We start from the raw sequence: 16,647 nt of genomic DNA, 5'->3' as shown, positions 1-16,647 counted from the left end.
AGCCCCAGAGCAGAGGTAAGTGCATCAGGAATATCTTCAGGTGAATCCCAGCGCATACCTAGAGGAAACAAAATCGAAGAGTACGAAAAAAAAACCCAAACCCCGAACGCCAAAAGATTGTTGAAATCTGGCTATGAAAGCAACAGCGCTGCAAGGCGTGGAGGGCGCCTAAAGAGTCCCGATGTTAAGGACCTTCAAAACAAGTTTTAAGAGAGAGTAGATGACTGCAAGTCTCAATCGGCCCGGCCGCGTCCTCTTCCCCGCCCCGGCCGCTTACTCCTGCCCGCCCGGTGCTGGCCGGAGCCCCGGGCGTGCGGCCCCCGCGGCCGGGTACCCGCGGGCTGAGCCGGGCGGCGCTCCCGCCCCTGCCCCTGCCCCCGGCCCGGCCCCTCGCCCGCCCGGCCCGCAGCACGGCGGGACCCCAGCCCCGGCCCCACGGCGGATCCCCGCTCCCCGGCCCCACGCCGGGACCCCGCGGCGCTGCCGGGCCGGGCTGGCAGCGGGCGGCGGGGCCGGGCAGCTGCGGTGCGCGGGGCAATGGTGCCCCCTAACGCCGGCCGGGCCCCGGCGCAGCACCGCGCCCCCGGGGAGCCCCGGCGCGTTGCCGCATTCCGGAGCGGGCTGCGGGACGGGCTGCGGGACGGGCTGCGGAGCGGGCTGCGGGACGGGCTGCGGGACGGGCTGCGGAGCGGGCTACGGGACGGGCTGCGGAGCGCCCCCGCGCACCGAGTGCGTGGCCGCGCTGGTCACCGGCCGGTGATGCGCTCGGGTAGCTCTGAGGCCGTACGGCTGCGACAAGAGTTGTAAACAGAGTAACATGCTCCCGGTAGTCTGTGAAAGTTAGGGTTCAGGTGTAGCTGGGCAGTCACAGAATCACAGAACGGTTTGGGTGGGAAGGGACCTTGAAGGCCACCTCGTCCCAGCCCCGGGCCACTGCCAGGGATGGGGCACCCACAGCTGCTCTGGGCAGCCTGGGCCAGCGCCTCGCCGCCCTCACGGGGAAGGATTTCTTCTGGATATTTAATCTAAATCTTTCAGTTTAAAGCTGTTACCCCTTGTTCTATCACCACACTCCCTGATAAAAAAGTCCCTCCCCATCTTTCCTGTAGGCCCCTTTAAGCACTGCAAGGTGCTGTAAGGTCTCCCCAGACCCTCTCTTCTCCAGGCTGACCAACCCCACCTCTCTCAGCCTGTCCTCACAGGAGAGGTGCTCACTGGATCATCTTCGTGGCCTCCTCTGGACTTGCTCCAACAGGTCCATGTCTTTCTTACACTGGGGGCTCAGAGCTGAAGGCGGTACTGCAGGCAGGGTCTCATGAGAGCAGAGTAGAAGGTCAGAATCCTCTCCCTCACCCTGCTGGGCCACACTGCTTTTGATGCAGCCCAGGATATAGTTGGTTTTCTGGGCTGCAAGTGCACATTGCTGGCTCATACTCAGTTTTTCATCCACTGTACCCCCAAGTCCTTCTCTGCAGGGCTGCTCTCAATCCACTCATCGCCCAGCCTGTATCCATGTTTGGGATGGCCCTGACCCAGATGCAGGACCCCACACTTGGCCTTGGTGAACTTCATGAGGTTCGCACGGGCTCAGTTCTCCAGCCCATCCCTCTGGATGCCATCCCTTCTCTCTCAAGTACCAACCACACCAACCACACTTGCACTTGGGTGTGCTCAGTCCCGCTGTCCAGGTCCCTGACAAACATGTTAATTAGTACTGGTCCCAGCATAGACCCCTGAGGGGGTGTGTATTTTGTGTGTGCATGTGCCTGAGTACACTTGTAATTCCTGATTACATGCCAAAATGGTCAGAAAGCTTCTTTTGTGTGCGTGAGACAGTGAAACGTATGCCTTCTTTCTAGCAAAGAGCCAGGTCTACTACAACGCAATCATGAAGAAAGAGATGTTTGACTTGTTGGCTACAGCTGCTTCTTTTATGAGGACATCTGGGAAGCTTTTGGCCCCAAAGTTTCTATGCAGTCATATTTTCTGGAAATGGTAACTGTTGGTTCTTGCAGTAAGGAGTATTTTACATCCCCATCCTGCAAGGTGCCTTACAGGAGTGGATTTCTCCGTTTGAGAGGGAAGCCCTGGCTTGATGACTCGGTTTAGAGGGCATTTGAAGCCAGTGGCAGATCTAGGTTTATTATTAAGACTTACTGGTAGCTTGTGCTGTCATAGCACCCACACACAGACCAGGACTCCAGTATGCCAGTTTTGCAGAGTACAAACTGTACCTCTGCCTAGGCACTCCCATGGAGAGCTGAGAGAAAGGAGAGCTCACCCGCTGCACTGCCGTGTTGCAGTGGGGACACCACGCGTCTCTGGTCTCCACCTGAACATCGACCTATTGACCGCAAGTCTTTGAGTGCAACCATCCAGCCGATTCCTTGAGCGGTCCACCCATCAAATCCATGTCTCTTCATTTTAGAGACAAAGATGTTGTTTGGGACCATGTTAAATGCTTTGTACAAATTTGGGCAGATGAGGTCAGTTGCTCTTCCCTTATCCATCGATGCTGTAACCCTGCTGCAGAAGGCTACCAAATCTGTCAGGCACAGTTTGCCCTTAGTGAAGCCATGTTGGTGGTCACCAGTCACCTCTGTTTTCCATATGCCTTAGCACAGTTTCCAGGAGGATCTGCTCCATAACCTTGTCAGGCAACAAGGTGAGATTGACTGGTCTGTTGTTCCCTGGGCCTTCCTTTTTGCCCTTTTTAAAAATGGGTGTTTTGTTTCCCCTTTTCCAGTTGCTGGGAACTTCACCAGTCTGCCACGACTTTTCAGATATGATGGGTAGTGGCTTAGCTCAACAGTAGCTGAACCTTGGAAGTCCAAGAGAAGGAGATGCTGTTGTAGAGGATGCAGAGCTCAAGACACATACCTGGTTTCATGTGGGGCCGCCATGCCTCAGGGGGCCCTGGGAGCTTCATCTCTTCTGCATCTTTCTGTAGCTGGTTCCCTGCCTAGGAGAGCATGGCAACACAATATGGTGCTGTGGGATCTGGCTGTTCCTTCTCTCGCTCCCTGAGTTGGATTCCATCTTCTTATTTGCCTCTCCCTCGGGGCTTGCTCCCTCCTTTCCTTGCGATGGAGTGTTGAGATATTATGCGATGATGCAGCATGATGAGGTAATTTCCCCCCCCCTCTCCCCAGCCCCTGGTTTCCTGTTTGTATTCTTTAATTAATTTATCTTCTCGCCTACAGCTTTAAATTTGCTTTTAGCATAGTCACTTTCTGAAGACACAGCACTAAAATATTATTTTCTCTTAATCTTGAAAAGCAATCGCTTTATAATCTCCCTGCTAGATTCATAGCATTAATTTTGCTGCAAGCTTTGAATGTGGACCAAACATCACTGAGCCAGTGGTGAACGTGCAAAGGGAGTGGTTCGATGAGCTCTCTTGGGGGCGTCCATTGCTTCTATTTCTCAGCAGTTTAACTACAGCAAGGCTGCCCTGCCCACAGTATGGTATGTATTCCTACAGAGCAGGGAGTTACTTGTACCTGGATCCAGCGGCGCACTATAAACACCTTTATGCCATGCAGAGCAATTTGGTGCTGTGACTCATTGCTGGGAGCTCAGCCCATGTTATACATGGGACAGCATTTAAGCGTTTGTATGTGACATCTGCAACAGCAGTCAGCACAAATCCCACTAGTGTTTCCAGCAGATCCAAAGAGAAACCACGTGCCGTACCCCCTGGCAGAGCAGAGGAGGTAGAAGCCTGTGGCTAACACAGGCTTAAAGGGTTTTTTAATGGTTTGCATTACATCTGCCAATGGAGCTATTTCATAATGAGCCAGTTCTCAAGTTTGGGGCAGAAGCTGAAAGGATGTCCTACCTTGGGCCATGGTCAGAAATGTTGCTAAGTGCTCTGATTACACACGATTGTAGTGTCCTTTGGTAGATGGTGGAGATCGGGAGAAAGCTACATTTTTTTCCTGCGCTGTGACCAGATTGAAAAATCATCAGGTCGTTCTGTAGCCTTTAAAGTTACCCTTACCAGCTGCTCTGCCACTTCTTGCAGGAGCTGTTGCTAAAACAATTTGGCAGGGCAGTGAGCTCCAGGTGCCCAACCCTTAGTTTCAAGAAGGTGGGCTAAGGACAGGACGACCAGGCACAGAGAGATGCACCTGCATCTGACTCTTGATGAAACTCACATTTCATAGAGGTGCAATTAAAGAAAGACACACCCTGATGCTGTGCAGGATAGCAGGTATCTCACTGTCCCCCAGCGAGCACTCAGTCACACATGAATGCATTTCAAAATGACACGGTACATGCTCTAGTGCAAACCATGAGCCACGTTCTCAAACACAGTCATGACCGAACGAGTCTGAAGCAGATGTTTTCCTAACAATAAAAGCAGAAGAGGAGCTGGATGGGAGACCTGAAAATCATGGCATCATGGAAATCAGAGGCAAAATTCCCAGTGAATTGGGGTCAGGGTTTCAGCCTAAAGCTAAGTAATCTAGATCTTGCAGTTCTTCTCAAAGTAAAACCAAGTCAGCTGGTCATCATTGGTATTCAAAGGGAAAATACAGTCCAGGCGAAATAATTTAAGCTGACAGTAGCCAAGCAGTGGTGAGTTTGCTCTGGAAGGAAAAAATATATCTGGAGATGCTATGTTTATGGAGTCTCATTGCTTTCTAGACCAAAAGCGTTTGCTTTGAAGATGGGAGAATGGCTTTTTTTTTTTTTTTTTTTTTTAACTGCCAGCCTGCAAGTTTAATCTAGACCCTTTCCTTTTCACACGCCACAACCATTAAGCAAGCTTTTCTGATGACCTGCCTCTACAGCCCCCGCAAGGTCCTTGGCCCCGCTGCAGTCCCATGGCTTCCGAGGGTGCCTGCAGTGGGAATCAGGGTGGTAGTCTCTTCACCTGTGCAGAGCTGGCTGAATTTGGCAAATTATTTAATTGCAGAGGCTCAGGAGGAATATAACCCACCGCTCCCCTGGCTGTGCTGGGCAATAAATAAAAAGAATAAACCCTTATTGTTTTGTCTTGAAGGTAATGAGGAGAGTGCCTGGGCAGAGCTGCTGAGTAGTTTGCTGTTGGTTTTCATAGGAGTCTCTGGGCCCCAGCTGATGCTGGAAGCCAGGGGAATTTCTTCCTAGCACCTTCCCTGGGGCAGTTTTACAGAGGTAACCCCATTGCTCTCTGGTATGATGTTAAGAGAACAAGCTGGGACAGACGCCTTTTTCCAGCAGCAGTTTTTCTCTTCCTTTGTTTCAAATACCCTAACTACTGGCAAAGTGCTCAGGTCCGATCGTTGCTTTGACAGGACTGGTTCTCAACCAGTTTGGACTGAAGATTTCCAGGACTTGCTTGATTTCTGGAAAAGCCAGATGATGAATCCTGGTTTTAGTGCATGAAGACTTTGATGTAGGGAGTTAAGTGTTCCAGAAACGGAACGTATGAACCAGGGAGCAGCACTCCAAGTGAGCTCTTCTTGGGTTGTTTCCACCCTTTCCAAAGTGTGAAACGACTAATGAATGCCAAATGGTACTGACAGTGGCAAGTACAGCCCAAGACTATGCAGGCATTGCTGTTTTATGCCAGCCTTGCATTTGGCCTTGGGAGTAGCTTAGAATTAGGCATCAATATCAAAGCAAAAACCCTCAAAAACAAATATTGCTGCAGAAGATGTTTAGTGCATCCTGGTCACAGCCATCATCCAGACCTCCCATGAGCAGCAGCCAGTTCCAGTTTGGGCTGGCAAGCTCTTGTCTTCTGGCATGTTTGGAAACACTAAATCCTTCTCTCTGCTCTTTCTAGGGCATAAATGCCTTTGCCACTCCTTGCAGAAAGGGTCCGGGTCTCTCTCCTTCACTGGTGGTAAATCCACGGCAAGTGCTAATGTTTTTGCTCAATGACAAAGAGTCAGGGGGGTTGTGAGCCTGCGATTGTCTTGGGGACAAGCTTTAGAAATTATTTTTAAATGTTTTTGAAAAATAAATAGTTCTTAGGGATTTTCTCTTAGGAAAACTGTATGCCACTCATGTCCCACTTTAAATTGCTCCTGACACCAAGGCTGGATTATAACAGTGTGCAAAGTTTGCTCTGATTCTTTACAAGGAGACAGATTTTGTTTACAGCTCCTGTTGTTGTTCCAAAATAATTCTGAAGAATTGTTCTAAGCAATGAGTTTTCGAGAGAGTGCTTTAAAGACACAATTGAGCAGGTTTGGGGTTTCTTTATGTGTCAGAGGTGCCTGCACGGTGTCAGGAATGCATCCTCATCCCTTGCTCTGGAGAAATGCCATGCCTAAAGAGCTAGAACTGGAAAGCAGAGAAGCAAACGGTACCATGCAGGTGCTGGTCTCTTAACAGCAAAGTTTCAGATGTAGCTGAAGGAGGACTTACTCATATGATAGGGTAGATTGACTTTTCTACCTCTTACTTATCTGTCCATGCTAGAGTTGTATTCAGTGTTTGACATGAGTTTTTACCAAACTACTTTGAAAATTTTCCCCAAACCGCTGTGAAGATTCCTGATACTCCACTCAAGAGTTATTAGTGCCCCCCCCACCTCAGCTCTAAGGGGGCTGGGAGGAAACTCCACCTCCAGCAAAGGAGGTTTGATTTCTTTTTGTCACAGGTGAATTGAAGCAGAAGGTGGATGTGAAAGCTGGAACGAAGCAGTGAAGGGTCTCCAAAGCCTTCTGGTGGTCTGAACAAAAAAAGAGCAGTCTTGGGGCTGTCATCCCTCTTGTATTCCTAACAAAACTCAGGACTGTAATCGTTCCCTCCCAGTAGACCTGGCTGCAGGCTTTATTGCTGATGCAGGAGATGGAGACCTGGCTGGCAGAGTGGATACCTCCAAGGGCTGCTGTCTTCTAAAGCTTTAAAGGTTCTGTTTTTCTGGGTAAGCTCTATAACAGGCAGGAGTGTGTGCTCTGCTCCAACTTGCAACAGGGCGAACTGAGGCATCTGCTCTGATTTCACAAGTCCCATTCAAGTCTTCAGCTGAAATTAGGTGTTTGCTTAGAGAGAAACATCAGGACCTTGGGTGAGGCTTTGGAAGGCGTTTAGAGCCCAGATACATCAAGGGCTGTCACACTTGCACATTATACCACTTCGGAGCTGCTGATAAATCCAGACCTGTGTGTCTATGGATACCTTCATCCCACCTCTTCCGTCCATTGGCAGCTAATATCTGCAACACAGCACTGTCCACCACCTATGTAGTGGGTGGGGGCCAGCCGGTCATGGGGCCAGCCACCCCCTTTCCTCCCCATCCCACGCTGGCTCCGTGCAGGTCCTGAGTCCGTGTGGAGAAAGCAGCCAGCCAAACGGAGCAGGGCGGAAAGGGGACGTGCCTCCCCTGGCCCTGAGCAGGTAAGGATTTGTCCGAGGATGTAACACAGACCCCTGCTGTGGGGGGCGGCCGTGTCTGGGGGGTGCAGGGTTCCACAGACACACGCCTTCTCTCACGGCTTTATGCAGAACGTACGTTAGCAGAAACGCTGACTACACATCCGTGTTTTGTTTGCGCCATGTATAGCTTCATCAAAAAGCTAATCAACAGAGAGATTCTTGTTACATTGTGTTGCTGGTGGTCTCCTCAATGCTCCAGCGTTATAAATCAGGCAATTGTTTGATTCTGACACAGGAAAATGTTTTGGTACATGCAGAAGGCTCGAGACTAGCTGAAAACGTCTGGGGCTCCCATTGTGTGCAGAATGTAATGTGTGCAGAGGAAATCTGCAGCATTCCTACGGCAAACCACAACAAGAAGCTCCATACAGTCCCAATCAGTTACAATTCTCATATAAATTATAATGGTTTAAATGTTATTTAAATAATAAACAGCTTTTGCATTCCAGACATTGCTGCAATTCCAGAAGGTGGCTGTATAATACCAGCCAAATGAAACGCTGCATATTGCAGGCTAAGTATGGGGCTTTATTTGTGTGTGCGTGTATCCCTTTTTGTCACATCTAGCATATTCTTTGGCTATAAACTTTGGACTTCCAATGCACTATGTGTGTCTTGGAGCCCAGGGCTTCATCCGTTATCCAGCAGCAAGTTGCTTGAAGGTCGGTCACGCCAACATGCCAATAAGCTGAAGGCGCAACCACAGAGGCGGCAGAAATGCCTGTCGCTTCTGGGCCATCACCATCACTTATTAGCATGCAGAGCTGCCTGGACCCTGCTCGGCAGCCGATGCTATAACCACTCTTTTAATCACCGTTTCCTACACAGATGGCTGTCTCACGCTTGCTTGAGCACTAGGAAGCAGAATGGCAAGTCTGGGGGAGATCATCCCTTGCCCAGGAGAGAGCCCACCCAGCAGAGCTGGGCTTTGGCTAAAGGGAGAGTCATTTTCTCGCTGCCGATTCTTCAGTGCCCTAGCAGAGCAGACCACTTAGCAGCTGGTGGCTGCCTTTTGATGTACTCGCTGGAAGGAGAAGGTCGGCGGCTGCTCTCCGGGCATCCTAGCAGCCCTTCTGCACCACGTGGCAGCAGCTCATCGAAACTTGAGGGGATTCTGTCTGCTCAGGAGAGATTTTGGGGTAGAGGTAGACCACAGCAGCACGAGGGAGATGACTCTGGAGGGAAGGGCTCCAGCTGAGCTGAAATCATCCTAAGCAAGGCAGCACTCGGTTTGAGCAGGCACGAGAGGCTCCTGCCCCGGCGAGGTCCTGCTGGAGCCAGTGAGACTGGATGGGTACAAGGAACCGAGCTTTTTCTTCCTATTTGGTCATGTTTTTCTTGGTGTAACTCTCCTGAATTCAGGCCACGGGATTTTTCCAAAACACATCTACAATTGACACAGTCTCTGCCACATCTGCATATTTTGTTGTCAAATTCCAGCATTCAGAAATGTTCTCTTTTGGTTGAATTTTTCCAGAATATTAGAGAGGAGAAGCTGTCCTGTGGTTAAACAATGGGACTGGCGTCCAAAGGATGATTGAGTCTGACTCCCGCCTCTTCCACAGACTTCCTCTGTGATTTCAGGGAAGTCATTAAACCCCTCTGTCTGTTTGGGTCCCCTCTGCAGGACAAGGAGGATCTCATTCCTTTCCCTTGTCTGAGTCTTGACCCCTTCCTGTGCTTGCAGGGCACCAAACAGCGTCTCGATATTAGCTGGAGCTTTGGGGCTTTACCATTAAAAAGTTAATAATAACCAGCCATCTTTCAGATAAAATATGATTTGCAGTTTAATATGCTAAGTAACAAAGACTTTACCAAAAGAATGAACAACAGCCTTTCCCATTTCACAAAATAATTTGCCAGGCAGAATAAGCACACCACCATTTTTATAAAAACAAATTATAAGTAATTGCTCTTTGCAATTTAATACACACATAGAAAAAACCAAAAGAGTTCAGCAGCCACCGGGAATCTGATTTCATTGCCGATTTGGACTGTCTCCGTAGTTTTTATGAAAATCCCTGAAGACTGTGCTATTTTGTAAACTAAACATGGTGCTTTTTTTTTTTTTTTTTTTTTTTCTGGCCATGTGGAGTCTTTTTCCATTCATTAGTGAGCTGCTTTTTTCATGAACATTATTAGACAAAGGAATAAATCAGTCAACAAACATGGAACATAATTTTGGCAATACCAGGCCATTTATGCTCATATTTGCTTAACTGTGTAAATCTTTCACCAGGCTACAAATGAGACCAGTTCCCTCAGTGTCGGGGTCAGGGGAAGAGAGAGGGATCGGGCCAGATCCTGTGGATCTGATGGCTCCTGCTGGCCATGGCTGGTGGTGAGCGGTTTCCCTCATTATGGCAAGTCAGCATTCCCACTATTGGGGAATTGCTTCGAGATATTTCTCTCTTGTATTACAGAGCTTAAGAAGCATGGCCAGGATGATAGCTGCCTGATGGCTGTGTCTCTGTAAAGGGTTTCTGTGTGTCTCCCTGCCTGAACATCTGCTGGCCAAACTGGTTTTGGTACAGTGGCCTCACCATGCTCTTGTGAGGAGGGGAAGGGCTGTCTTTGCTGCTGCTCGGGCAGGGAGAGGTGTGCTCGGAACCATCCATCTCACACCTCATGTCCCTTCCAGCACCCCCAGTACACAGCCCATAGAAATGCAGTTTCTCTTTGCAAGGAGAAAGGAAAGCTTTGCCGGACCCGAGAGGCAGGGATCCCCTCGCCAGCAATCCCTGCCAGCTCTCACGCCTGCCGTGGGTACGGTGTGTACCCACGAGGGCAACGATTTGTGACTGGTCGGCCCTGGAGCAAGGTTTGGCTCATCCCACTGCTCTTTTGTGTAGCTGGGGAGATCTGCCAACTTGTAGTCATAGAGGGTCTGAGGCCGGAGAGATGTCCTTCGTCACTGGGCAGCGCACCTGTGCTTCCATCCCTCTGCAAGGCTCTCCTGAGGCTGTCGAGTTTGCTTTGGCCCTCTGCAGGCAGGTGAATCCCACTCAGGGTTCTTTGTGTTGCTACAGTTCATATTAAGCTTCTCCTGTGAAAAAAACACAAGTTGAGAGAAGGATTCAGAATTTATTTCCCCACAATTTTTCCTTTTTCAACTGCTGGTAATGCTGTGGGTGGATTTCCCCTCCCCATGCATGTGCTGGCCTTGCTTCCCACTTCCAGTGATTTAAGAAAAGATTTCTGCTCAAGTAACATAAACAGTATGTCTTTATAATTTTATTTTTTTAAAGATGTTCTCCAGTTTCCTACTCTATTTTTCCAGAGATCATCAGATAAATAGGCCTCAGGAAAGATATACCACGGAAGGCAACTATAAATACTCCAAAACTATTGGGAATGACTGTCAAGGCTTAATGCACAGCTAATGGCCTAATCTGCAGTTTCATCGCAAGACATTTATCTCCTTGCTTGCTTTCACCATAGTCTCCCTGCAATACCTATCCTTTTAAAGTTTACTTATCCTGCCCAAGAACATTAATTTTTAATTTTAAAATTAAGCTTTATTTTTTAAAGAGGGGTCGTCAGTGACCGTGTGCTGTCTGTGGTATTGCCTATAACTGAGCCTTTAGATAAAATTGCAGCGCCAGCCTACACCGTCTGCCATTAGTAGTGCATTATCGTTACAGGTAGAGATGAACTGGCCCCTAGCTGGGTGGCCACAAATGTGACGTTCAGCAGGGCATAGCTGGGGACGAAGTCAATCTCCATCATACTTTGGCTCCTGCAGACGTTTTCGGACAGGGCAGGCTTCTCGCTTAGGGGAGGATCTGCCTTGTGTAGATCACACGGACTGTTTTTCCATCAGTGCTTGTTGCTGCTATGTTTAACCTCTAGACTGACCAATTCTGAAAGTCAGGAAAGTCCAAGTTGCTGCACAGAAGACCTTGCGGGAGGACATTGAGATGATTCAGGGCTGCCAATGTCTTCATCAAGTCTGGAGAACACAGCTCATCCCTGCGTCCTTGAGCCAGGGTAGCATGGACGTGGCTTGGCTCACGGCTTGTAAAGGTGGCTTAAAATTGCCACCCTCTTCCCTTTGTCCTGTCCGTCCCAAAGTGCAGGGATGGGGAGATAAATGATCCTACCCAAAGAGACTACTGCTAGAACAGGATTGCCAACGTGGGCCCAGGGTACTTCCTCACTTGCAGCCTGGTCTGAGACGCTAAGGAGCAGGCTGAGGCACTGAGCCATCAAGAGGCTGCAGGGATGTGGAGGAACCGAGCCTGGTGATCACAGCCCATTCTCCATGGTCACCTCCACACCAGGCACCAAGTTTAGGTCCCTGCTTCTCAGAACTGTGTCTTTTCCCCCAGAGGCTGAAAATTAAACTCCACGGTTTTTTACTGTATTTCCCTTGTCATTGCCTGTAAAAAGGAGCTAAATCTGAGTGAGAGCATGTGGCTGGTGAGCTGTCTGCGCTGCGTGCCCCGGGGAAGAACAAGGCTTGTATCTGGTGGAAAGTGGCTACATCTGCAAGTCATTGCTTCCCTTGCTCGCCTTGCTGGGATCTGTTTTCAGTTGCTGCTGAGACAAACTCACTTGTCAAAATATTGACGCTTTTCAAGTCCAAGTCAGCAACGTTTCCCGTAAGCAGTGTTTTACATTGCATTTGCATGAGTTACTTTTTTGGTTGTCTCAAAACCTCCATAAAGAGAGTTCTCACATTAATTTTACTCTTCTATTCAATGCTCGTAATTTGTACATTGTTCCTGTCCAGCACAAACCCGGGAGTGACGATGGTGGTGCTGTGCTGCAGGACACTCAAAGCACAGGCAAATCCATTGTTTCGCGCTGAGATGAGCCAAATGTTGAACACTGATCCTCTGCTAAATCGGGGTACATGCTGGGTAATCTTCCTTCTTCGGTAATAGATACAGCTTCTAGGGCATTGTGAGTTGGGGCTGTTGGAGTGCTGGCGTGGCTTTCCTTAAAGTCATTCCTTAAAGGTGCTTTTTTACTCATATTTTGGCCCTTGAAGGGCAGCTCCAGAGGTGATGCAGCCAGACTCTTTGTGGCAGTGGCAGCTGATGCTAGGAGGGACAACAGCCACAAGTTACAGCTTGAGATATTCAGATTGGACATCAGGAAAATCTTCTTTCCCAGATATTCAGGGAAGGGGGCAAATCTCTTTTCTCGGAGGTTTTCAAAGCTTGTCTAGAAAAGGCCACAGCTGACCTGATGTGTTTGAGCAGGAGGGCGGATGAGATCTCCTGAGGTCCCTTCCTACTAAAAGTCCTGTGATTCTACAAAACTGGAGCATTGGGATCTCTGCTTTCTTTTTGTCTTTAAAATAAAGATAAATGTTCAACCAGACTTCCAGGCTTCAACAAGTAAGAAAACAAACAAACAAGCAAGGAAGCAAACTAACAAACCCCCCAAAGGACAAATAAGTCTTATTTAATTCCCCAGTTTGCAGTCAGCCTCGTGATTTGTGTGGATTTAATGTTTTAAAAAAAAGGTTCTGGCATTGGCTGGTAATTTGTAGTCTAAGTGGAGTCACATGTGAACATTTGCTAGCTCAGTCTCGCTATAAATTTGCAGGACCTGGTAAAGGAGGCAAAATGGTTCAGTTGGAAGTGCTGGTGAAAGCAACTCTAGTTGCATGTAAAACCTGTGCTTGTTCCAGGATCTGTGTAAATTTACTGCAAGTACCAGGAAGACTTTGGAATAGCTGTTCTGCTGTAAGCTTTGCTTGCAACCTCCAAAAAAAAAAAAAAAAAAAAATCATCAAAGTGCCTCTTATAAAGAATGAAAACAGTCATCTCTTCTGAGCCACCAGAAGTGAAACAGTTAAGGAGCTGAAGAGTTCCTCACGTGCTTGTTTGGGGCAATGTCCGCTTCCACCCTGCTGGGCCCCAGGCTGGTCTCTGTTGTGATGGTACTTGAAGCAATGAGCCCACCTGGGACAAGGCTGAAGAATGAGATCTGCAGTTTGGTGTGTGGTTGCCTTTGATCCTGCCTAGCAAGTAAGCAAAGAGGAGAGAAAAAAAAAGAGGAAGAAAGGAGGGGAAAAAAAAAAAAAACCCACACACAACAAACCATCCCTGTCACGCTGACTCAGCACCTTTCACACTGTAAGCTTTGGACTGTACACACAGCTTCTGCAGCTTACCTATGCCTTGTGTTCCCAGCTAGAAAACACCGTCACATCATTTTTCAGCCTGTCAGCCTGCAGCAAGCTGTTCCATGAGTGCTATCAATGCAAAAGCCAGCTCCAGAGGCAAGGAAGAAGCCTCCGGAACGAGGAGCGAGGCCCTGGGGGAGAGAGGCTGCTTGGGAGATGTCAAGAGGGGACAAGTGATCCTTGTTGCCTACCTGATCGTAACCCTGGAGCTGACCTTCCTCTTCATGCAGATGGGAGTCGTGCCTGTGAGTATGGACTGTCCTGTTCCACGGCACGTCTTGCTGTGGTGCCAGGCTATGTAGTTTCGCAGCAGTCGGGAGGGAGTTCCCGGCAGGGGAGCAGACTGTGCCCAGGGCATGCCCAGGCAGAGAACGCTGGTTTATTTGCACTGCAGTAGCACCCAGAGCCCTTTCCTGGTCTGATAGCCCTGGGTGAAGTTGGCGTAGTTTGTGTCTTGCTTGCACGGGAGGGTGACCCAACAAGCAGGCAGCAGAAATCAGAGGTTTCAGATCAGAGGTGGGTTTTTTCTGAGGGCATAATAAACCAGCTGTGAGTGGGAATCATTGCTTCTTGCTTACTGGACTCTTTCCTCTGGTTTCATAGAGTCACGGAGTCATTTAGGTTGGAAAAGACCTTTAAGATGAGTCTGACTATCAGCCCAGCACCGCCAAGTACACCACTAAATCGTGTCCCTAAGTGCCACATCTACGTGGCTTTTAAACACCCCCAGGGATGGTGATTCCACCCCCTGGGCAGCCTGTTCCAGCGCTTGACCAGCCTTTCTGTGAAGAATTTTTTCCTAATACCCAACCTCAACCTCCCATAGCAAAACTTGAGGCCCTTTCCTTGGGTCCTGTCACTCATTACCTGGCAGAAGACACTGACACCTTGCTACCGCTTCCTTTCAGGCAGCTGTAGAGAGCAAGAAGGTCCCCCCTGAGCCCCCTCCTCTCCAGGCTGAACACCCCCAGCTTCTCCCCATCAGACCGGTGCTCCAGCCCCTTCCCCAGCTCTGTTGCCCTGCTCTGGTAAAGGGTGATTCAGGTTTGTCACCTGGTGCAAAACTGATGTTTCTGGTCACATCTCCCTGACCTTCATTAGTGGATGGCATGGGACAGGGACCTTTGGGTGCAAAACTGATGTTTCTGGTCACATCTCCCTGACCTTCATTAGTGGATGGCATGGGACAGAGACCTTTGGTCTTTATTAAGCAGCATGTGTCTGACCCAGTGAAGGTTTCATCTGTAGGTTCGGGGAACTGAAGGAAGTGCTTGTTTGAAGCTGCAGTCCTCTCCACACAGACATTAAGTTTTTTATTCAGAAATACAGCATATTTAATTTCCCCTGACCTGTTGGGGTTTTTTCCTCTTTTTTTTTTTTTTTTTTTTTTTTTTTTTTTAGTACTTGGCAAAGAGCCTAGGTTTGGATTCAATGGGGTTTGGCTACCTCCAGACAACTTTTGGTGTCCTTCAGCTTGTGGGAGGTCCTATTTTCGGAAGGTAAGTGAGAACAATTCTCATGACCCTTTACACTGCTGAAAAAGGCCAGGAATTTTTATAGTTTAATAAGAAATCATTTAGTTCTGGTTCATGGTCCTGTTGAAATGTTTGAAGATTTCATAAATGGGCAAAGGGAAAATAAATACTGTAATTAGAAATAACCACAACATAGACGCAGCCTTTATATTAACTTAGCTATGTTTTAATGACAGATGTTTAAGTGTAACAATATACTGGGAACAGGCTTAAACCACCAGAGTCCTCAGAGCCTGGGTCCTAACGGCTTAATCCTGCGAATGTTTTATAGCCATGTGTAACCTTAAAAATGTCTTGTGACTGGGAAACCTAAAAAAGAGGATATTTACTGATGTTAAGTAGAGCTGTCAATGAAAATAACTGAGGATCATGTTATTTTTACAGCCGAATCTCACTGTATCTACATCAGTGTTTAACACAAAGCTAGACTTGCATGAATCTTTACGAACTGATGCAGCTATAAGCTCATCTATCAAAATAAGAAGAGTGGAAGAGACTGGGGTTTTCTGCCTCCCTACCCTGTGGGATAAGCATGCTCTTGTTCTTAATGAGATGTAAACGTCCCCCAAAAAAATTAAAGTGATGGGGAACACTTTGCCAAAAAGAAGGAATTTGAAAGAGCAGTGTAAGCCAGAGACAGAAAATGAAAACAAGGCTGAGAAAATCTAGCTTTTCTTCTCAGTCTTGCTACTGATCAGCAAAGTAGTAAATGGATACGGAGCTGGTGTGTGCCTCAGCTTTCCTGCATGGGATTTATCATTCTGGTTGATATAGGTTGGGAGGATCCTCTGGTACGTGGTGTGTGAGATCTGATCTTGAAAAGCCCTTGGACACTACAATAATACACATCTTAATAACAACATTGAATTCTCCAGTAAAGCTTGGAAGAAAATGCATTCCTAAGAACAGAGATGGTGCAAAGGACCCAGTTTGAATGCTTTTTCTGTTAAAATACAAAACTAGAGTAATATTTCTGTTCTGGATCCAGTGCCATCTGAAATCTGGTTTTCCTCTGTGCATTCCATTCACCCATGTCCAGAAGAGATGCTAAAGGGAAGGAAAATGGCAAACCAGGTTCTGTCTGGGTCTGGACTCCCACTGGTGTAGATGGGACTGAAGGTCTATATTGCCAGATTGAAGCCAAAATCTGCGGTGTAGGTTTGAGATAAAAAGGATTTTCCTAGATGCAAGGCTGTTTTGACCTCAGTGTAAAGGTAGATAGAGAGAAAATGGGAAGGAGGGGGATAAAGGAGAGAAAAATGTGTACCTTAGTCAGTTTTCTTTTTTCTTCTTGGTTGATCCTAAACGGCCATGAGAAGATGAAGCAATAAAATTTACTCTTAAACAACAAAACCAAGAAAGCCCTGGACTGTGTAGTGAATTGTGGTCTTTAGGTTACAAACAGATAACATAAACTTCCCCGGCTTTCATGAAAACAGCACGATTTTGACCTGTTCCTCTTTTTCAACACAAAGCCCTTTAATTACTTGTGTTTAGCTTTGTAGACTAGCCTTGGCACTTCTCGGAGGTGGGTGTGGGGTTGGTGGGGGGGGGTGTTTCTTTTAGTGTAAATGCAACCCATTGCTATGC

At 48.1% G+C, this 16,647-nt stretch overlaps 1 protein-coding gene across 2 annotated transcripts in view; it reads left to right on the top strand.

Moving 5' to 3' along the window:
- Positions 1 to 13,226: 13,226 nt before the first annotated feature.
- SLC22A18 (solute carrier family 22 member 18) overlaps positions 13,227 to 16,647 on the top strand; it is a 59,878-nt gene continuing 56,457 nt past the window's right edge. For both annotated transcript variants that reach the window (XM_040608593.1, XM_040608591.1), the window contains exons 1-2: positions 13,227 to 13,767; positions 14,924 to 15,021. In XM_040608593.1, the coding sequence (XP_040464527.1) occupies positions 13,585 to 13,767; positions 14,924 to 15,021 (281 nt within the window). In that variant the 5' untranslated portion in view covers positions 13,227 to 13,584. The remainder of the gene's footprint in view (positions 13,768 to 14,923; positions 15,022 to 16,647) is intronic.

Source organism: Falco naumanni, chromosome 10, assembly GCF_017639655.2.
Source record: "Falco naumanni isolate bFalNau1 chromosome 10, bFalNau1.pat, whole genome shotgun sequence".
Taxonomy (NCBI): domain Eukaryota; kingdom Metazoa; phylum Chordata; class Aves; order Falconiformes; family Falconidae; genus Falco; species Falco naumanni.
Note: the sequence above shows the minus strand (reverse complement) of the source record. Positions and strands in the feature narration are given on the sequence as shown.